The following is a 21,751-nucleotide window of genomic DNA, read 5'->3' on the forward strand; positions in this document are numbered from 1 at the left end:
GAAATTTGACTCTACATTGATATTTTCCATACTTGTAATTACCAAGTTGATTTCTTGCTATTTAACCATTATTTAGTATCCAAGAAAAGAAATTTGGATTGGAGTTTACCATATCAGAGAGTGATTTCAACATCATTTACAGAAAATTTGATTGCTAATCTACTAGACTAGCGAATGCTGTTAGAGAATGTAATTCGAAAAATATTTATAAGTATTTTCAACCATTTACTTATTTTTAATAGTTTTCCTTTTCAAATACTTTTGTAGTATCATTAGTCTGCTACATCTACTTGACTTGAATATATGGGGTATATATCCAACAAAAGATTTAAGTGATTCAACTCATGTGGTAATTACTGTGAAAAATGGTCTTTAAATTTTTATATCTTAAAATTTTTTAGGATTAGGAAGAGGGTTAGCTAATTCTCTAATACATTTTCTTTGAAAGCTATTTTGTTTCTAGCAGCAAATAAAGAGGAATTTCTTATCTTGTCACGTAGGAAAACGTTAAAAGGAGATAGACATGTCAACAGAATTAGAAGATTGGCATTTAAAAAAAAATAATTCTTTAAATATCAAATTAAGAACTTCCATGGCAGATAATGTATACCGTGAGTGTCATGCTCACATTTCTTATAGGAACATGCAAACAACTCATTAGAAAATCTATTAATGATTCATCAATCACCTAACTATTGGATATACTTCACAAGTTTTTTCTTTAAAAAGAATTCCTATCTTGAGCCCTTAGATATCCTTAGAATTTTTGGTTATCCTTACCCCCAAACAAGCCCTACCCCAGGAGCAATAAGTCAGATTCCAATTGTGGGTAGCTATAGATGTGTTGGTCATACTTCTAAATTTCCTTACAATAATCCTACACCATTGAATATTTCAATTTTTAAATTTGAGTTTAAACCTTGATTTATGTCTACACGCCAATAATATATGTTAAATAAGCTAATTTACATTTATTATATATGATTAATGGCTGGTCAATCAAATTAGTGATCATCCCTAAAGACTTATCTTAATCTGAAACTGCAAGCGTAGAACTACCTTCCCCTAATTGTGATAAACTATCTTGGAGTTGGTAAGTCAATGGCCTTAACTCTTGAGAGGTTCTAGAATTCCAGGCAGTGAAGGAAAGGGTTTTTAGAATTTGATTGGTCCATTTTAGCTGCTTCAACCAAAATCTAGTTGGAATTATAGAACAAAAATTAAACAAGCTATTGATATTCCTTTTTCTCGTAAAACTAATAGTCATGCATGCCTTCAAAATCAACATCCTTTCTTCAAGCCTCTAAACACGTTTAAACATCACCCTCTAAGCTGGCCTATAAAATGACCCAAAGCTTCCAGTTTTGAGTCATTCATCCATTCCCATTGAAGAAGCAAGGATTAAGTTTTGGGTCTTCATGGAGAAGCTTTTTGCTCTAGTTGTTTTGAGTGTCTTTCTCATTTCCTGTGATTTCAGGGTTGTGGATTGTGATACCATATCATCTTGTGCACAAACACCTCATCCTGAAATATGCACTTCATTCATTAGCTCTAACTCCCAATTTACTTCAAACAAATTTCGTGATGTTTCCATCACGGTTACTTTGAATCATGCTCAATCAGCTCATAGTCTCATTTCAGCTATGGACTTGAGCTCCTTCAACGAGCAAGCAAAGGCAGCCCATGCCGACTGCGTAGTACTCTACGATGACACGGTTGAGCAGCTTAATCGTGTGTCATTGTCCAACAGTTGGGAAGATACTCAAACATGGCTTAGTGCAGCATTTGTCAATCAAGAAACTTGCAAAAATGGGTTCATGGAGCTAAACTCAGCTTCATATATTTCTTCTTTGCCTGCCATGCTGAGTAATTTCTCAAAGTTGCTTAGCAACTCTCTTGCTATAAACAATCAGTTAGCTTCACCTTCAGCTTTAGGTGGTGGTGGAAGACGCTTGCTTTCTGGTGGTTTCCCTTCATGGGTTTCTGCTGCTGATAGAAAGCTTCTTGCTTCATCAACAACAGCTTCAAATGCTAATATAGTGGTGGCTGCTGATGGGTCTGGTAATTACAAGACCATCTCTGAAGCTTTGTCTGCTTCAACAAAACAAAGGAGTGGGACTTCACGATTTATTATATACGTAAAAAGCGGTACTTACAAGGAGAACGTTCAGATAACGAAGTCAATGAAGAATATAATGCTAATAGGAGATGGGATTGGTTACACCATTGTTACAGGTAGTAAGAACGTTCAAGATGGTTCTACCACTTTCAACTCTGCCACAGTTGGTAAGCTTTCTTTCTTGAAGCTTCAAGTTACCCATCTGTTCCTTCCTTAATTTTCTGGGCTTCTGTATCATCCTTGTGAGAGCAGCTCTCAGCTGCTTTTGATTACTTCGTTGCTATTGCCGTCACCAGCAAGAGGGATTTTAATTATATCTTAACTAATCTTTTATTGTTCTTTGGTTTTTTCTTATTCTCTCTGGTTATATGTTTAATCAAGACCTTCTAGGTATTCTCTTCTGTTGTGTTGCATCACTTTCATTAGCCTCAGTCAATTAAACATGACAGCCACACAAAACAAAATAGCTCACCTGTTAAACCTTTCTTGTATCATTCTTAATTTCGATCTAAATCTCCCTTTTGACTCTGTGATATGGAAAGATACTGCTAGCTAGTGACTGAAGAAAAGAATTACTGCTTCTGATAGGTCTTTGACTTTCTCATTGATTCCATCTGTTAACAGTAAACATAAAACTAGTCTTCTTTCTGTGGTTAAGGACCTTTATATCTAACATGGTGCTTGCATTACCAGTTGTCTCTCTCTCTCTTTTTTATGGCTTTTTTTTTTTTTTTTAATTTGGGGGTGTTTTTATTTTTTATTCATGAACAAGGAAGATTAGGGTTTGAGGGACCTGATAGGTTGGTGTATCTAACATATTAGTGTTCGATGATGTTACTTCGACTCCATTAAATCTAAAGCGCACGGGTAGATTATACCAACTTAAGAGAAATAACCGATTTTTACTTTATTCGAACCAAACTATTCTTTTTTGTGACTTAGATTTAGTGGAGTCCATGTAGCTGTGTCGACACCGCCATGTCCGACACACCAACCTAACAAGCTCCTAGGTTCTAAGTTCTATTCGTTGCATGCATGACTTAAAAATGCTATTTTATTTTAATCTCTGCAGCTGCTGTTGGGGATGGTTTTGTTGCAAAAGCCATCAGCTTCCGAAACACAGCCGGACCTCAGAAGCACCAAGCAGTTGCATTCCGTTCAGGCTCAGATCTGTCAGTTTTCTATCAGTGTAGCTTCGAAGGTTACCAAGACACCTTGTATGTCTACTCTCAACGCCAATTCTACCGCAACTGCAACATCTATGGAACTGTGGACTTCATCTTTGGTGATGCCGTAGTTGTGATCCAGAACTGTAACATATATCCAAGAAAACCCATGAGTGGCCAGGAGAACACAGTGACAGCTCAAGGCCGGTCTGATCCGAACGAGAACACCGGAATATCGATCCATGATTGCAAAATTACAGCTGCTTCCGATCTAAAGTCAGTTCAGAGTTCTGTCAAAACTTACTTGGGAAGGCCATGGAAGGAGTACTCAAGAACTGTTGTCATGAAGACTTACCTTGATAGCTTGATTGATCCAGCAGGGTGGCTTGAATGGAATGGAAATTTTGCTTTAAGCACTCTTTACTATGGAGAGTATCAAAATACCGGGTCAGGCTCAAGCACAAGCAAACGAGTGAACTGGAAAGGTTATCATATCATGAGCACCTCTGATGCCCAAAAATTTACTGTAGCAAACTTCTTGGGTGGTGGTTCTTGGATTGCTTCTGCCGGAGTCCCATACACTTCTGGCCTATAACCCTATTACTTAAATGCTTCTGCCAGAGTCTTCTCTCTGTGGCTACAGATGATCATCACCAACCCTGTAGCCACAAAAAACTCTGTACAAATGTAACAAAATCCCTATAATTATCATCATCCCTACAAAAGCAAAAGAAAAGTCATTAGATGTTGTGAAATGTCAATAAATTTCTTTCCACTTTAATAAATTTCTTGCCACTTTGGAAACTCACAAAATGAAGGTTCTTGATACACTTAAATCTCCATCCATGACTGTCCAAGAATCAAATAAGCATAATAGATAATACAACACTAAAAGAAAGTGTATCATATTGCAACATACACATAGGTTCTTCGAAATCACCACTAACATGCTAAATCATTATCAAATCACCAAAATACTCTTATGAGTTTTATCAAACCGAAGTACAATCTAGGGCATGGCTAGCTTCTTCATTTTAGCTCTTAATTGAGCATCCTTTGCAACCATGTGCTGCTGAAGATGATCACCATTACCAAAAGAAGTTAACAGATCATCAAAATCCTACTCCTTCAAACAGGAAAGCAAAATTTATCCACCTTTTATGTGTCTTTTTTAGCATCTGTATTCAGGCGTAGATGTTTCTGGGTGTATCATGGAACACATACTGGCTGAATCCTCTGGTAGCCCATGACTCTCATTCACCACTTTCTCCCATACTTCAAAGCCAAATTATGTCTAAACAGGCTGTGATACTTAGTTCATATATGGGTCACCAACACTATTACACAAAGGAACCAAGAACCCGAGGAGAGGGAAAAAAGTGGAGACAGGGCAACAGCCGGGGGACAAAAGAAAGGGCGCAGACCAGGAAGGCGAAGACAAGGGATATGGATCCAGCCACTAAACCCAGGTTTGGAAAAGACACAGCAAGGGGACGGCAAAACAGAGTATGGAAAGAAAGGAATAATAAAACAAAAAGGCCCAACCAAGCAGGACACAACACGCAGATGGACCCAAGACAAAACCCCGAACCAAGATGCCCGAAAGTGGAGGCAAGCGAAACCAAACACGTAGAGAAAACAAAGAGCGGGCCCCGAAGGCGGGGACAAACCGCAAAAGCGGGGATGGAGCAGGCCGCGAAAGGAAGACAAGAGCGCGGAAGAAAGGGGAGGAAAGGAGAGAGGCCAACAGGGGACAGGAGGGTGGACGCAAAAGGAAACGGATGAAATGGGCGGACGAAGGCACACCCATCACGGAACCAACAGGCCAAAGCAAGTCCCCATTTGGTAACAAATAGTAATATAAGCCTCACCAGGGGGGACCAGCTCCAACAAGGTTAACCAAAGCATAGAACCCGCACAGACATCCAGAGTGGTTGTAAAGTACAACCAAAATGAGTTGTGGCTTTAACTAATATAATACTTTGCCTCTTCTTTGATCAAAAAAAAAAAAACACTATTAACACTAAATTCTCAAGTTCAAATAGTGCTGGATGAGTTCAGTATCTAGAATTTGGAAAACCCTAATTCACCCTCTATAGTCATAAAAAGTGGGGCTTAGTGGCTTAGTGTGACCTCATGAAGATTAATAGTGTTACCATGTTAGGGTAGGGTTCTCTACATGAATTAATATGGTTGATGTTATTGGTAAATAGAATCTCAATATGATAATGGCATTGTTATGGTGCTAGGAAAAGAGAGGGTAACATGGTATCAGAAAGCTAAGTCTTTTGAAGGGATAAAATAGTTTATCTTGCTTTATGTTAAGCTCAAAATTTTTTGAACAAACAGCATGAGAGTGCATCATGCTCCTGAATCGTGTCAGGATAATTTTTAGTAATGCAATAAATATCAATATAAAGAAAGATGTAACCTCAACTTTGTTATTGATGAGGATATACTATGATTATTTCGTTTTCACAATGAGAACTTGCTTCTGCTATGGTTTCCTGTTAAATGTCTTCTACAATGACTACTATATGGAATTACTAGTTGTAGGATCCAATTTGAATGTGGGGCTGCAAAATCCCAATCTAAAACATGATCCAGTCAACTAGTTAGAGGATTTTTCTTCTTCCTCTCCTCGTATCAACAAGAAAATCTAAGAGTCAATAGAATGACAGAAATTGCAATGGTCGCCATTGCCACATTTCTTTCCGGCAACATCCACCTAGCAAACCTTAGTTTTAAGAGAGGGTGGTGAATCATAGGGCAGCTGAGAGCTCAAACAACCGGTGGTGTGCAAAGGAGCAGTCGCGTCCAAAACGATATTTCGCAACATCCTTGAGCCAATACTTGAATCACCGGTAGGGGTGTCAATGGGCCGGGTTGGACAGGGCTAGCCTTGAACCCTGACCCAATTCTAAAGGCTGAAATTGAAACCCAAACCCTATCTAACCTGTTAGGGTTTAAGAATCACCAACCATAACTCGACCCTGATAGGGCCCAACCCAACCCAGCCCACACTGATTAACGTTGTTGGTGCAATAGCTTTGTAAGTACCAATAGCTTCTATTAACCCATGAAAACCAGGCATCTCTGTAGTTGAACATAATCAGAAAAATTGAGTATGAATTTAAAGAGCAAATAATCATTCTACTACTTGTAAGGGACAATAAGAAGGATTAAATATGAATGTCCAACTAAATGTTTTAAATTTATTTAAATTGAATAAATACTTATTAATTCATAAGTATTTCATTTACATATCAATTCATAAGTATTTCATTTAGATATCAAACTAAATATCAACCTAGAAGAGAAAGATCTACCATTTCACAGTACAATAACTCAATTTTAAGACAATCAATCATAACACAAAATGAAATTTAAAAAGGTTTTTGGTTTGAAGATATATGTCTAGAGAACCATCTAGTGCAGCCTTAGAAATGAGCTTGCAGTTTCTATATTATTACTTACTATCTGGGTTCTTAATTTTTATAGGGTGGGTGGATTTTCTACAACGTGGAATGACTTTTTATTTTTTAATGAAAATTGACCAATAATAATTTTACTTTGCGTGGAATTTTAGCTTATTTTTTTTCTTGTATACCATAAACTGTTAATCAATCCGAGTCTAAACCATTAGCCCAAACTCAAACTGCATCAAACCGAAACCAATTCAAAAGTGTTATTTTGCTAATCGGCTGTGTTTGGTTTAGGTGTTTTATCACCCGAAACCCGCTCATACCGAACCGTTGACACCCCTAGGTTTTGAAAAAACATGCATGAAAAAAGTTAACATGCCACATTATCAAGGAAGACTTGTTTACCAATTTTCTCACCCCATAAACCAAACAAAGATGTCTTATTAATGTTTTAATGAAATGGTGTTTGTCAACCTTTGGAATTTATAGATTTTCCAAACATTTTCCCACCCTACCTTTGTTCTAAGTAACCAAACGGTGTATTAGGGTTTTAATTAATTAATAATCCTAAAACCCATGTCTTTGCTTAGTTAATAATGGCGCTTTAAAGTTTAAAGACGCGAAGACCTGCAGAAAGCCTTGCTTGACTTCGTTCTTTCTTCACTAGAGCTGGGGAGCGTTCACTCTTTAATCCTTCCCTGTTTTAGTAGAAGGGAAAAGCGAAACCTTTCAGAAACCCTAAGAAGAGGTTTTTGAGTTTCTTCCTGATGATCTAATTCTCTTCATCTTCGAATCTCTTTGTACCTCTCAGTCTTGCCTAAATCTCCACACCCATGTCTTCCTCTCTGCCTTAACTCTGCAAAAGTTCTCGTTTTTATCTCTCTGGATCAAGAAAATATCTGCTCTGTTTCAGCTCTTTTTTTTTTCATTTTTTCTGATTGCCATCGATTAGCTTCGTGGCTTGCTACTAGGTATTATTATCTTCTTTGCACGTTTTATTAATCAAAGCATCTGTTTTTATTGACTGTATGCGTCTGCAACATTGTTTTGCTTTGTGATCCTACTCTTGCTAACCTGCATTGTCGAGTTTTCTTTGTGAGTTTATAATATTGTTAATCGTGGTCTCTTGCAAAGCATTAGGGTTATGATATTTTATCGATCTATTGTGTTGGCCAATTACTCCGGTCCTCTTCGAACATTTTATTTTCTGAAGTTTTTTGGGTTTTACATGTTTTTGGATCTAACTTTCTTCAATTACCCTTCGTTTCAGGTTGGTTTGCTTGTGGTTTTTCTTTATCTAGCTTAGGACTTACAGAACGTGATGGCAACATCTTTGGATATGTCGCTTGATGATCTGATAAAGAGCAGAAGTAATAGCGAGAGGGGAAGAGGCAGAGGCCGAGGTCGACCCCGCCGAGGTCGAGGCCCAGGTGGGAATTTTGGCCGTGGAAGAACGGGAGGGAACCGTGGAGGGGCTCTAAGAGTGAATGCACGGCCATCATCTTTCTCAATTGCTAAGGCAAGCTCAAAACTATAGTTATTATTTGCATATGTTCAAGTATGATTTGCTTTAGAAATCCATACTCAAATAAGAGGGTCTGAGATGATGGTTTTGTACATGGAGAGGCTCAATCTGAACTAGAACTGCCAACTAAAGCACCCTGCATATATTGTGCATTATAGTATGATCTTCAGAGATAAAATCCATTTTTGGTGGGTTCTTTTCGGTGGGAAATATGACGGATCCTGTTAGTATATGCGGATTTCTTCAGTGCAAGCCTCCAATTTTCATTCTTCTTCAAGGAGTTTAATGCAGTGGAGCTATCCTTGTAGAATTTAAGAACTGGAGCTCTGATCAGTAGCGAGTCATCGGTTTATAATTGGTGGAATTTCCTACTCTCATTTCATCTGCTGCGTTAGTTGCCATCATTTTGGTTTCGCTTATTGAGTTCTCTTAACATATTCAATGAGCTACGGCTGCTGCCAGTTGCTCTCTCTTTTTTCTTATGTCCAGTGCGATTTTGCTTGAAGAACACTGGTTGTTATTCATGAGCTGACGTGGTATTCTTAACCTCAGTCTTTCAGCAGAACCAAGGATTTCACATGGCAACACGGTTTGTTTCAAGATAGCCTGATGGCTGCAGGCATATCTGGGGTTGATTCTGGAACAAAATTATACGTCTCGAACTTGGATTATGGTGTTAGCAATGAAGATATAAAGGTAGAAAATTAGCCATGGTGACATATTAATGCTGTTCCAGGTGTTTTTGTCCATGTTCTTCTGCTATGATGGACTCTTTCTACCTTCTATTTTATGCTTGATATGCAATTCAGGAACTTTTCTCTGAGATTGGAGAGCTTAAGCGTTATGCAATCCATTACAACAGAAATGGACATCCAAGTGTAAGCATCTGTTCTTGGTGGTTTAATTATCTATATTTCCCGTCTGAACCTCTCTTGCACTGACCGTTAAGTATTTGTGCTCTGATTGGTTTTGTGAATGATTCTTATAGCATTTAGGGTATATTGGTGTTATGCTACATATTAGTTTTGGTTGAAGTGGTGGGAATTTCTTTTTGATGCTGGCTAAGCTATTGATTGCTCTTATTGCATGAGGTATTGGTGTTCATATGGCAGGCTGATGAAGCTTATTGTCATAGTTATTGCATGGGCTATTTGTCCACTAAGCTGTATAAGCTTGGAATGGATCATAAAACTTACCATACCTACTCCGATTATATTTTCAAAGCATGGTTTGGATCCCTTTCCCTGATTGGATGTCCTACGGAGACATTTCATGGAGTCTGCTTGTTGCATCTAACACCAGGTCTTGCCATCCATAACTGGCAGCAATACCATACTTGTTAAATCTCCTCCCAAGGAGCCAGTGCTTTCACTAAACTTCCATAGCCATTTGGTTAGTCTCTTCTTTACTTTTCTTGCTCAACAAATAGTTGAACCTCCCAAGATATTTGCCGTAGAAATCTTACTTGACAAGGCTCAACTGAAACTCACATTCTGTACTCTGTCCACAGTTTTGATAAATAGACACTTTAGATCCTTAGGTTGAGTTCTGCCCTATTATTGGGAGCTATTTTTTGCCCTTTGGGAAGTTTTGTTTGATTTTTGGGAAATTGGAAATTCTTTTTTCCTGATAAATTGGAGCCAATCTGTTTCTCATTATTGGTATAACATTTCTTCTTAGCTTGTGCTGATGTGTTAAAATAGCTTGTTGTCAGAGAATGCCAATATAAGCTGATGGGCCAACCCGACAGGCTCGTGGGCTTGAGGTATTGAGCTTAGTAAGGTACATGATTAGAACTTTCTACCAATTTAGAGGAAGTTTTAGATCGTTATGGAAGAATCTCTAGAAGCTAATAAACTGTAGAGAATACTGGTGTTTACTAAAGAAGTAGACAGCTCTAGAAATCACCATTAAAAGAAAATCTCAGCTCTGCAAAAGACAGAGAAAATTAATATCCATTTTTATGTTTGTCTTTCCTTAAACATTTGTTGCTGGTACTATGTTTTTGTATTGGGTCAACTGCAATTCCTGTTATTGAGATTTGTTTGTTCCTGATCCTGAACTTCTTTACTGTGGTAACTTTGTCCAATAGGTCGTGTTGCACTTAATTGAATAATTTTAGCATTAGAAGTTAGAGATGTGACAAGAACAACAGCAGGAGAATGACGTAGAACGTAGTCCCAAAGAATCCTGAAGCCTCTGATTAAAGCAATAGATAAGGAGACAGAGAAACAAATATCTTTTGTGCGGAGAAAAATTATGGCCTTTGTATTTCTGGTTGCTAACTTTTGATGCCTGTTAGTCTCAATTTTGTTTAGAATGACCAGATCATTCAAGCAGGGTACTTGTTTTGTTCCAGGGGTGTGTTTTAAATGAATTAAGTCTTAGTGCTGGATTCTTATTTGCAGGGAACAGCTGAAGTGGTTTATGTTAGAAAAAGTGATGCATTAGCAGCTGTTATGCGATATAATGGCGTTGTATTGGATGGGAAGCCAATGAAGATTGAAATCATTGGCACCAATTTAGAATTGCCTGCTTCAGCCAGGGTGAATGTCGTTGGAGCAGCAAATGGAAGAGGAAGGAGAACAGTTTTTATGATGTATGTGATATTTATTCCTCCGGTTGCTCTCAGTGTATTTTGAGTTCTGGTACTTCTTGTTTTGGGATAGAAAATGGTTAGATTTTGTTATGATTTACTTGCATATCTAAATTGTTAACCAGATCTTATGAATACTGATTCTAGTTGGGTCCAGATCATAGTTGGTTATATCATCTTCTACCTGCTCCCCTTCTCCATGTTTTGCTTAACTGATGTCAATGATATGGCAACAATCCCCCCCCCCCCCCCTTTGCATTTCTTGCCACAAATTGGCTACTGTCCTTGTTTTGCATCCATGTAGAAATGATGCATATTGTTCTGCCAAATTGTTTGGAAATTTTATTCTTTTAAGTGACTATACCATTTCTTTTCCACTTGAGAATGGTTCACTTATTTTTTGTATGATTTTTGAAACAGGCCTGAAGGGGGTCTAGGCAGAGGGTCTGCTCCAGTAAATCGTGGTTCTGGGTATGTGATTTCATTCAAATACTCATATTTGTTGTTAGTATACAACTTATAGCTAATTCTAGTCTTTTATTAAGAGTAACTACGTTTAAATGATTTGGACTATTTTAGACCTGAAATTGTTCAAACCTGTCATGCTAGTCTTATAGATAAGTGTCTTTGCAAGGTTATGAGGTTGGCATTCCAGTGTCATCAGTTTGTCATCCATTGTGTTTGGATGGCTCTTCCTATGTCAGAGGTTGGTCCTAAATTTGATTGAGATTATTGGCTAGATAGTCAGTCCACTAATGAGCCAATTGCTGGCATTCGATCTGCCCCAGTTCATAATACTTTTCAGATGTCTGTGCTAATTAGTGCTGCAATCCAATGTTTATCAAGTATTATCTTATCAGGAATTTAAGGAGAAACAGTTATATGCATGATAGAAGCTCTTCAGACTAATTCAAAAAAGACAAAAAACTGCATGTCTGCCAAAAGATGATGCTTTTTTTTTTTTTTTTTTATACCAACTGCTATCTACCCATGATGTTACCAGGTCAGCAAAAGTTAATCAATCATGTGTTGGTTTTTGAGTGTTCGATGTTAAAGAGGTTTACTGAGTATTTGATTATTTGTGTTATTCCTTTAAAGGTTTTCCCATTGTTTAGTATTTCATTTAATTCTAGTGAATAACGTAAGATTTTTTGAAATAAGTTAAGAAGTTGTGATTTTTATCATGAATTGTGGTATGCTTTCTGTTCCTTGTTTATAGTGGCTATAGGTTACTTTTTTTTTTTTTTAGTAAACAGCTATAGTTTACTTGAATATTAGGGTTTTTAGCATTTTATTTAATTCTGGTGAATAACATAAGATTTTTTTAAATAAGTTAAGAAGTCGTGATTTTTTTCATGAATTGTGATATGCTTTTTGTTCCTTGTTTATAGTGGCTATAGGTTACTTGAATATTAAGGTTTTGAATCATAGCTGAGTTTGGATCTGGTCTTCTTTAGCCAGTGAGGTGCAGTAAGTGGATGGTCGTATGACATGGAATATTGTAAATTTAACTGTTGGTAATTTATTGATCCAACCGTTGGATTTAGAACATCCCATGTCCCACGTCATCCAGCCATCGTCTCACTCTGCCTCACTTTTATACAAGGGGTGCTGAAGGATTGAAATCCCCTAACTTTTAATTCTTTTAGTATATATGTTGGAGTTTCTTAGTGACCAGTTGGAAGTGGGATGGTACTTAGTTGTTTAGTTGAGTACCGATATGGGACTTATTGATGAGTTGTATACCCAGGCTTCCAGCAATTAGGGTACATTTGATACCCTGAGTGCAGCTATTTTAGCACTGGGACATTGGCTGATGAGTGTCTATCAATTATCAATCAGAAGAAACTTTTCTGGTGAAGTCAGTAGAAGGAAGTTCCCTGTATACATTTCCAGCCGCCAGTTGTTATAATGTTAGGAAGTGTGCAGCTAATTTCTTTTTCTTTTTCATCCTTTTGTACCAGGTGGGGTCGCGGAGTTTCTTGGCGTGGCCGTGGTCGAGGTCGTGGCCGTGGTGGTGGTCGTGGTCGTGGCCGTGGACGAGGTCGTGGCCGTGGTCAGAGACCACCTGTTGAGAAGTCAGCTGAGCAACTGGATAAGGAATTGGAAACCTATCATAATGAAGCAATGCAAACATCATAGACATTTGTGAGCTGGAAACATTACCTGATGGTTAGTAGATCAGCAGAGTGAGCTATATACAGAGTGGCCAGGGGCTTTACTGCAGTAGTAAGTTTTTGGGTTTTATTTGTTCATATCCTTTTGACCTGGTTAGATTGATGCATTAACTTATTAGGGTTGAGACTTTCCTTGATACAAACATTATAGATGATGTATGATCCTTGAGAAGTCCTTAATGGAGTTATAACTTGTGTATATAGGTTATCTTGCTATTATCTTTCTAAATGTTTTCAATTTTACTGGGTATCTCAGCAGACCTTTTTCCTTGTTATTTTTTTGGTTTTGCAATGAAGGATTTGTTTCCCCATGGTCCACTCACAAAACCTTTTACTGGGTACCGTCCCTTGTCCTCTGGAAGTTGTTATCTTGCTTCTTTAATCTCTTGTGGAACGTATCTAACAGGTACTACTTATCTGGAATCTTTCTGGGTGGTACAAGATTGATTCCTTGTTTGTATGGGTCATCAAAATTAGGTTTAAAGTATTAGTATCGAGTGTCGTATCGGTTAGGTGATTTTGAGAGAGTTATCATCTTATAACGAGTATTCTATAATAGTGATCAGCATAATTTAGTGTAATCTAATAGAGAGACGTATCGATATATATTATGTCGGTTAGATACGTATATCGTGGAATACTTTAAACCTTACTTCAAAATCAGTGAGAAAATTTTGTTTTGTGGGGATGGGAAAGTCGTGGTAAATGGTTGAGCTACCCACAGATTTGATGTCTGTATTGGTTTCCTGATGTTGTGTAAAGCTTTTGGTTTTTTTTGTGATGCACGAGGGCCTCTGCTGCCTGAAGCAAGCTCTCACATTTTTGTTAGTTTTCGCTAATTCCTTTTTTGGGTAACACACCAAGGAAAAAAAGAAAAAGAAACTCGAAATACAATAGAAAAAAGAAAATTGGTTGACAGAGAGAGATTCCCCTGATTTTCTTATGAACAAAGAACTATTCATTGAAATGGTATGTATTTGCAACTTTTACCCCTTCCAAGAAAACAATATGGGGTTCTTTTCTTTCCAATACAGAATGGTGTTTTTCCAATATGATGGTATCAGAATCATGTTTTGATTTGGGCACTGACGTCTTTCCTTAGTTCAAGTTGTCCTGTTTCATTTCTGTTGAAGAGCTTCTCAACTACTTCGTCCCAGTTAGTTCCTCCACTACTGGTCTTTGATCTGCTGTGTGAGGGGTCCTTCCTCTGATCATGGGATGCCATTGAACCTGCATCTCCAACGGGCTGTTCTTCTGGGGCCACAGCATGGGGCACTTTCAAGCTGGCAGCCCTTTCTAAAGCATTCTTATGTTCCATCTCCTGCGTTTTTAGCCTCTCAAGCTTCTGTGCTTTTGGAGCTGCTGTTAATGTTTCATCACTGCTCTCTTTCATTATCTGGGAATTTATCAACAGATCAGAATTATAATTGTAAAGCTCAACAAAAGAGAAACGAAGTGAGTATAATGGAAGCCTACTCGGATAGTATCCAAGCATAGGCTTGGTCAAACAACTGATAGGCCCTTATATAGGAAATGCCAAAGGATGACCTTGAAAGGAAGCCCCAAGATCAGTCAATGTTTGAATAAGATGCAAGCAAAAGAAGCCTTAGTCCTGCCTTATTGCCTAGATTCTAAAACAAGGCACCTCCATTGGAGACTGCCTGAGGGTCACTTATTAACTTCTAGAAATACAAGAAAATTTCATGAAAGACTGCAGTAAGATTTTGTCATACATTCACAAGCAGAACATCAACTAAATTATCCAGTGGGATCATACTCATGTATAACGAATTAGACGACTTATCCACGTTCTGTTCTCCCTTTTTGGGTTAATGATCATCTACTCATTTCAGGCAAAAGTTCACTTTTGGTTGAGTAAAAATTTGCTCAAGTGTAGATGGCAGCAATAAGTTTCATAAGACTCATCACTTGTAGCCACAGCCCTATACTCTTATGTCAGAATTAACATACAATACAAGAAGGATTGTTTTCCAAACCTAAATACTAGGGTATTGGCTAAACAGAATCAGTAACTTTTTGAACCCTATACAATTGCAATGGCAAAGATTCACAAGTTTTTGCAGAGGAGTTCAATTCAGAAGTCAAGTTCAGAAATGGCATGAACTCATGAAGGTCCAAGTATCCTGCAGCAATTTTGACTCTGGATGTCCTTCAGTAACTACCAGTCAAATTGCTGGAATCAGCAGTGTTACCACATTCACTTCAATCTAAACTACAGGTAAACCGTATGTTGCTGCCCTAGATTGCAATAAATTGCCAAGTGAGTTTGGGTCACTAGTTTCACTAGAACTCCTGGATGTTGCTGTGATTTTCAACAGAGTTTTGGAAACTTGGCTCTTCAAAATAAATATTCACTAGGGCTTGATAAGCCTCAAGACAATCAAACTCGATAGAACTTCTGGACCTTTAAACTTGGCAGCATAACTTAAAAGGACATGACTTAGGTATCAACTAATTTTATGAAGTAAGAGGGACAAATATAACTACTACCTTCAAGATTCAAAATACCAGAAGATAGATCTCTGTAATGACTTGGCACTTACCTGTAAAGCCTTTTCTGCTTCCCTTTCTATCCAAATAATCGCATGATCAGATGTGGCATTTGTTGATAAGACGATATGTTCAAATCTTCCATCAACTGGAATAGCAGTCCTCACCTCTGGAGGAAATCTGCCGCATCTGTGTTCAAATGTCAGAGAACTTTGGTTCACAACAGTGCACAATCTTTCATATACTAATAAACTATGAAAAAAATATTATGCAACAGGATTTACAATAAATGAGAAATTGATGGTCGAAAACCATGTCATACTTTTACTCCACAAGAAATACTTCCATTTTACATTTAAATTGTAATTACATGCAACACCAAGTTCAGACAATTTCCATTGTACACCGATAATTTTCTAAAGCTTAGTTGTTGTTCCAGTTTCCAAAAAGCAGTGCAAAATAATTCAAAAATAAATGTAGTACAGGTGAACAAGTAGCCTATATTGGAACAACTAGCTCCAGTGAAAGATCAGGTTATGACAAGATTCGTGGAGTTACTGATAATTGAGCTTGTAAGAAGTTCCAAGTTAATATATGATGAGGTTGAAAAATGTCAAATAAGAAGATATTGCTCAACCAGTTTTTCTTTTCTATGCGTTGGCATTTACTGTTTACCTCTTCATGAATCAAAAAATCAGTTAACCATTGGAACAATAAGTGAAATTTGTGAATAATGGAGGAAGTCACAATAGAGCTTCAGTTAGCGTAGATGAGTTGGGGCAAATCAAAATAGAGTTTCAGTTAGGTATAGATGAGCCGTTAACTAGAAAAGATTTAGAGAAAATTTTACCAGAGAGATTATTAATATTATCTAATTACAGATTTATGTGGAATACTCCACCTGCCTATGATTTGACCATCAAAATAATAGATCACACCCTTGACTAAATAGGCACCATAAATCCCAGCAGAGACATCCATTGCTAGTGCCTTCTAAAAGCACTTGTGATGAATTATCAATTCATGTAGCCAACCACCCTTGTAGCCCGAAGAAATCAAGGATATACTAAGATTGGGTCATCAAACAATCTGAAAATGAGTAGGCCTTCACCCAGTTGGGGTCAGGCTAATATTTTCTTACTTAAATCCAGCACACTTGTTCGACTATTGCATACCAAAAACACAGATCCCCAAGGCAATCCTGACAGAAAAATGTTGGGTTTACTCAACCAAAACTGAGGATTAGACTGAAGCGCAGCACTTCACAAGAAATCTTCAATTAGTCATAGACAGTAGGGTTTCTTCACGCTGATATGCACAAATTGGTATTCTAAGGCAGTTTTCTATTCAGCAACTTTTAAGCTACCTCAAGAAGATAATATAAAATCTAACCCATTGACAAACAAGTTTCTAGTACCTGCAGAATTTCCTCTCGACAATATGATACATCCGTCCAGGGGCATAAAGTCTTCTTGGGTCCCTTAACTTCCTGCGTTCTGGTATGAATGTGTCTCTCAAGCAGACCATAAACAATAAACATGGCAAGCTGTCCAAAGCATTAAGACCTAATTTAAGAGACCGCTATAATGTATTTTGTTAAGAAACGAGATAACAAGGATTTGTCACCTCAAGCAGCTAATGGAGTACAGAAATAAAGAAAATACTGAAAATATGACTCACTCCCAAATGCAGAAACAAGACAACTAACCAGAAGAGTGATTTAAAGATATCTTCTAAAGGCGTCGCAGTTCTTGGTAAAAAATCATCCTGGACATCATCATAGGAGTTTATCACTGGCACTTTGCATATAAGATAGACAAAAAAAATAAGATGGATGGTCAAATGAAAAATGTTAAGTAACTAGAGAAACATGAATCAGAGAAAATAATCAGGAAACTGGCCAAGGGAATAGCAGCAGAAAATCCTATATCTGGGCGATTTAGGAGCGATGCTTACACATACAGAATCTCAAAGAAATGAAAGATCTAAACATATTCCTTCTTAAAATGATCAAAGACTGTTAACAACTTTCAGAATATTTTATGTCCACCAATGCTTGAAACAACCAAACAAAGGTTAAAAAGTGCTGTAGACAGCATATCTATATTATGAACAATATCAATCTTTGCATAGGCAATGGAGTGAAAATTTTATCAACTAAGAAAGAAATTATTTTAGAGGGTGAGCCTTGATGAAACTGTCGTTACACTGTGACCAAGTGGTTGTGGTTCAAGTCTTGGAGAACAAAGAAAATTTTTGGTGCCTTTAGTATTTGTTGAATAAGGAGTAAAGGGAACCTTAAATGATTGATAGATATGAACAATATCAATCTTTGCATAGGCAATGGAGTGAAAATTTTATCAACAAAGAAAGAAATTATTTTAGAGGGTGAGCCATGATGAAACTGTCGTTACACTGTGACCAAGTGGTTGTGGCTCAAGTCTTGGAGAACAAAGAAAATTTTTGGTGCCTTCAGTATTTGTTGAATAAGGAGTAAAGGGAACCTTAAATGATTGATAGAAGAGCATTAGAATTGTGAATAAGGAGTAGAAACTCAAAAATTTCGAAGCTTCACAGAGATACAACATAACCTAAAGCTCAAGCATGCAATGAAAACATCAGAAACTTGAACCAAAACTCAAACAAAGGTACAATATACAAAAGAAAACGCCACAGACAAAGGTACAATATACAAAAGAAAACGCCACATAAAATATTCAAAATTCCCAAGAAAAATGATGTTGTTTCCACACCTGGAAAGGGATTCAATGAGGAACTAAGAGAGGGTAGAAGTTCATTATAGGAAGTCAAGATCTACTGAAGGGAATGATGGTACAGAAGTCTACATCTATGAGATATAACAGAGGACTGAGCAGAACAAAGGGCCACACAGAATGGGGAGGAAAAGGAGAAATTTTGACTTATCAAACCATCATTATGAATTCTAAATCATAGAGGAAAAAGACGTAAGACCCAAATAATCTAAACCCAAAACCAAGCCATTTCAGCTACCTGATGCTTAGTTGAGCAGAGAACAAGTGCGCTTCAATTTGCTTACCTGCAACACAACAGAGAAGATAATATCCGCATACTTGACCGCCAAATTAAGCGACATACACCTTGCAGGAGCAATTGCATAAGCCCTTAAAAGATTCCTCGGAATCCCACCGAGACGATCGCTATGATTGACCACCACTATCGCCAGCAGCGCAGCTACCCCAGAACCCAAAGAATGTCCAGCAAAGACCATCCCGTAAGAAGACCCATTATCGATCCACAACTGCTTCAATGTCTCCGATTCCTTGTTAAGCAACCAAGCTGCAGCTTTCAACAACCCGTGATGAACATACCCACCATCGAACATTTGCATTCCTTTCCTGTTGTCAAGCAAAACCTTGTAATCGCTCTCCTTGGCGAGGTTGAGACCACGAATTGCGAGTACGATCTCGTGGTGCTCATGGTCGACGTAAATGAGATAAGGAGGGGAGTGACCATCGGTTTCCTCGTAAGTGACGCGTTTCACGACCCAATCTGGGTTCAAACGGTACCCACCAGCCGGTGGGAACTTGGGGTTGCGGAGGTCTTCCTCGTACACGGCGAGGATGACTCGACAGATGCGAGGGATGGGTTCGAACTCTTCAGGAGTTGCAGCTGGCCAAGTAACGCTATCGTCAGAACCCACATGGGTGCAGCGCTTCCATGCCCAGCGAGAGAAACCCAAGCAGAAAACACACTCGGCACCGCACGCGACTGACATGGTTTAGCAGTTCAGCTCTTCTAGGTGAGGCTATTAGTTAGTGCGTGGTAGAAGCCTTCATTCATTGAGGCCAAATGACAAACAGGCTCTATGCATCTGGAAAATACATATGTAATATGGGAAGCAGACAAGGGGAATTTAAAAGTCGGTGAGTGCTGCTTCGGAGTCGAGCAAGCAAACGAGAAGGTTCAGCGAAATTCTTGGCGATGGGTAGCTGTCTTTGGACCTCTACATGGACCATGCGGTGTTAAAGCAATAAAGTGTTCGATAAAATTCCTGATTGAGATTGAGTTAACGCGTCGTGCATGTGGATTCCTTTCCTGCGCAGTTTGCTTAGGTTTTCATCTCGGGTTGTATCGGGTGATTTTGGCCGAATTGGATCAGTTATCGGCCGATATATATTCCGATATCAATTACCATTGGCAACTCACCATTCTAAGCTCCATTTAATTTATAAGAAGTGTTTTGACATAAAGAAATTATTAAGTAGTGGTTGCAACAAATGTTTCTAAAGTTAGGGTAAAATAAAAATTAAAAACAAAATAGAAAATTTAGAAAATAATCTTTCAATGCTTGGTTGGAAATTATTGATTGGACTATTTTTCATATTATTCAAAACATTTGTAATTTGCTTCCATGGATTAATAAGATATCTAATTTTCAGGCTGATTTAAGTTGCTCTATGTTAAATCTGTCAAGAGTTTGGTGGGTTAATCTCTCTCTTTTTATTGTTAATCCATCTTTAAAAAATTCTAGAAATGTAACACTGGATGCTTTTGATTAATAAAATTTTGTTTGCAAAAGAAAAAGAGATTTGATTTACCTACTTTTGATTTATTAATTATATAAAAAAAATTCATATGTTAATGGTGGCCCCTAGGGGTGGATTCTCAATGTTCATATAAAATTAGATAATTCACATTACTTTACAAAAAAGCACGATTCGCATAGAGCTAGCTCTAGAATTGTTACAAGCTTTCTCTCCATGTCAAAAGGAATTAGCTCTAGAAATAGAAAGTGAAAAACAAGCTTTCCCCCCGCAAAAGGAAAAAAAGAAAAAATTGGAATATTCTCAAATAAATAATTTATCAACCTTATTTCTGATGGTCTGATTCAATCTCAATAAATTAAGCTTTCTCCCCAAGAAGGATGTTCTTTATATGGGGTAAGAAAAGATGAATAGCATACCCTATTCACATGGAAAAAATTGGTGAAGAAGAAATCATACTTTTTTTTTTTTTTTTTTTTTTGTGAAATACTATTTACCCTTAAATGGTAGCCCTTAAATGTGCTTAGGGCTATCATGCAAAATTTCGGACAAAAGCCGCCAAAATTCAGAACCGTTGGATCACAAATTTCGGTCAAGATTTCGATCCAACGGGTCGAGTTGTTTGGCATGACAGTCTTGTGTAATTGTATTGAAGCAAAGTCCTTTTAACCCCCCCCCCCTCCCAATTCACAGTTACATATTCTCTTCTACTTATTTTTGGATGGAATATCAAATATTGGACAGCTAATAAAATAATTAGTATGCACAGAAATAAAATTAATGCCTCAAAGAACGAACCTGTAGACCAACCTAGCTTGATTCATCCAATTATAGCCAAGGCATCAATCTCATGTCTTGGGGTTCCCAAGTTGTTTGGCATGACAGTCTTGTGCAATTGGACTGCAGCAAAGTCCTTTTAACAGTCCCCTCGCCAACTAAACACATTGGGAGTGTTATTTTGACCTAAACTCACATAACCTAAAGTTTTTATTGGCACATGTCGCTATATGGCAAATAGTTGGACAACTAATAAATAATTAGTAGAGGTACAAAGACAATATAACAATAGTTGTATGCCTCAAAGAACTAACCTGTAGACCAACTTGGCTTGATTCATTAACCATGTTGAGTGAATGATCAAAATATTGGCCCCGGTGGTCCCCTTCAAGTTAAGTGAATGATCAAATAGGTTGGGCTTAAGATGAGCCCTTTTTGTCCTAAAGAGATTTATACTTTGTCTTTTTACGTGGAAGCACTGGGTTTTGCCAACTGAGCCTCCCCTCAGGATTACATGAACATTATTACATTACAATCGCAATAGCATCACTCAATCACATCCCAAGTTGTCAAGGCATCTTAACCCTATTTTGGGTTTAGGTGTTTTAATGTGACCTCGTCGCCTAGGCGATGCCTTGTCATCGTACTTGGATGGTATCGCTTTAATTTTCATTGTTATTTACCATATTGTCTTGTCTTGTTACCTTGACAGCTCCTTGTGGATGCCTATCCTTGTCTGTTTTTTAAAATGAAATTTTCCCCCAAAAAAAAATTCCTATGCTGTCAATTCTCATTATGAAAACTAAAATGCCAATTTAATCCTTTTTCTGAATTAAATGCCTGACCCCATTATATTAAATCCCTGGTTAGATGGACCTTGGCCCACCATACCCATCAGTTTCCTTGATTGAGAGTTCTTTTGTTTCTTC

General features: G+C 37.7%; 3 protein-coding genes across 3 annotated transcripts; 2 read left to right on the top strand and 1 right to left on the bottom strand.

Annotated features, from left to right (window-relative positions):
- Positions 1 to 1,142: 1,142 nt before the first annotated feature.
- Positions 1,143 to 4,128, top strand: LOC149000593 (pectinesterase-like). The gene is made up of 2 exons (XM_089140008.1): positions 1,143 to 2,286; positions 3,192 to 4,128. Exons 1-2 carry the CDS (start codon positions 1,419 to 1,421, stop codon positions 3,878 to 3,880), a joined length of 1,557 nt encoding a protein of 518 aa, XP_088996134.1. The 5' UTR covers positions 1,143 to 1,418; the 3' UTR covers positions 3,881 to 4,128.
- A 3,197-nt stretch (positions 4,129 to 7,325) lies between these two features.
- Positions 7,326 to 13,577, top strand: LOC149000594 (THO complex subunit 4C-like). The gene is made up of 7 exons (XM_089140011.1): positions 7,326 to 7,681; positions 7,981 to 8,224; positions 8,783 to 8,931; positions 9,045 to 9,113; positions 10,644 to 10,834; positions 11,252 to 11,302; positions 12,796 to 13,577. The coding sequence occupies exons 2-7, from the start codon at positions 8,032 to 8,034 to the stop codon at positions 12,971 to 12,973; spliced, it is 831 nt and encodes a 276-aa protein (XP_088996137.1). The 5' UTR covers positions 7,326 to 7,681; positions 7,981 to 8,031; the 3' UTR covers positions 12,974 to 13,577.
- A 190-nt stretch (positions 13,578 to 13,767) lies between these two features.
- Positions 13,768 to 19,557, bottom strand: LOC149000595 (alpha/beta-Hydrolases superfamily protein). Its single transcript, XM_089140010.1, has 5 exons — positions 18,578 to 19,557; positions 17,228 to 17,286; positions 16,937 to 17,065; positions 15,573 to 15,708; positions 13,768 to 14,404 (listed from the first exon to the last, which is right to left on the bottom strand). Exons 1-5 carry the CDS (start codon positions 19,274 to 19,276, stop codon positions 14,075 to 14,077), a joined length of 1,353 nt encoding a protein of 450 aa, XP_088996136.1. The 5' UTR covers positions 19,277 to 19,557; the 3' UTR covers positions 13,768 to 14,074.
- Between the last annotated feature and the right edge of the window lie 2,194 nt (positions 19,558 to 21,751).

This window comes from Hakea prostrata, chromosome 11 (assembly GCF_041222555.1).
Source record: "Hakea prostrata isolate BN-2017 chromosome 11, UWA_Hpros_2, whole genome shotgun sequence".
Lineage (NCBI taxonomy): Eukaryota > Viridiplantae > Streptophyta > Magnoliopsida > Proteales > Proteaceae > Hakea > Hakea prostrata.

Excerpts from the sequence above, each read along its gene's own strand:
- LOC149000593 (XM_089140008.1), top strand. The coding sequence starts at position 1,419 with ATGGAGAAGCTTTTTGCTCTAGTTGTTTTGAGTGTCTTTCTCATTTCC. Across the intron at positions 2,287-3,191 it reads TTTCAACTCTGCCACAGTTG|CTGCTGTTGGGGATGGTTTT; the intron begins GTAAGCTTTCTT and ends TAATCTCTGCAG.
- LOC149000594 (XM_089140011.1), top strand. The coding sequence starts at position 8,032 with ATGGCAACATCTTTGGATATGTCGCTTGATGATCTGATAAAGAGCAGA. Across the intron at positions 8,225-8,782 it reads GCCATCATCTTTCTCAATTG|CTCAGTCTTTCAGCAGAACC; the intron begins CTAAGGCAAGCT and ends GGTATTCTTAAC. Across the intron at positions 11,303-12,795 it reads CCAGTAAATCGTGGTTCTGG|GTGGGGTCGCGGAGTTTCTT; the intron begins GTATGTGATTTC and ends CTTTTGTACCAG.
- LOC149000595 (XM_089140010.1), bottom strand. The coding sequence starts at position 19,276 with ATGTCAGTCGCGTGCGGTGCCGAGTGTGTTTTCTGCTTGGGTTTCTCT. Across the intron at positions 17,287-18,577 it reads TCTTCTCTGTTGTGTTGCAG|GATGATTTTTTACCAAGAAC; the intron begins GTAAGCAAATTG and ends GATGATGTCCAG. Across the intron at positions 17,066-17,227 it reads ATCTTTAAATCACTCTTCTG|CTTGCCATGTTTATTGTTTA; the intron begins GTTAGTTGTCTT and ends TGCTTTGGACAG.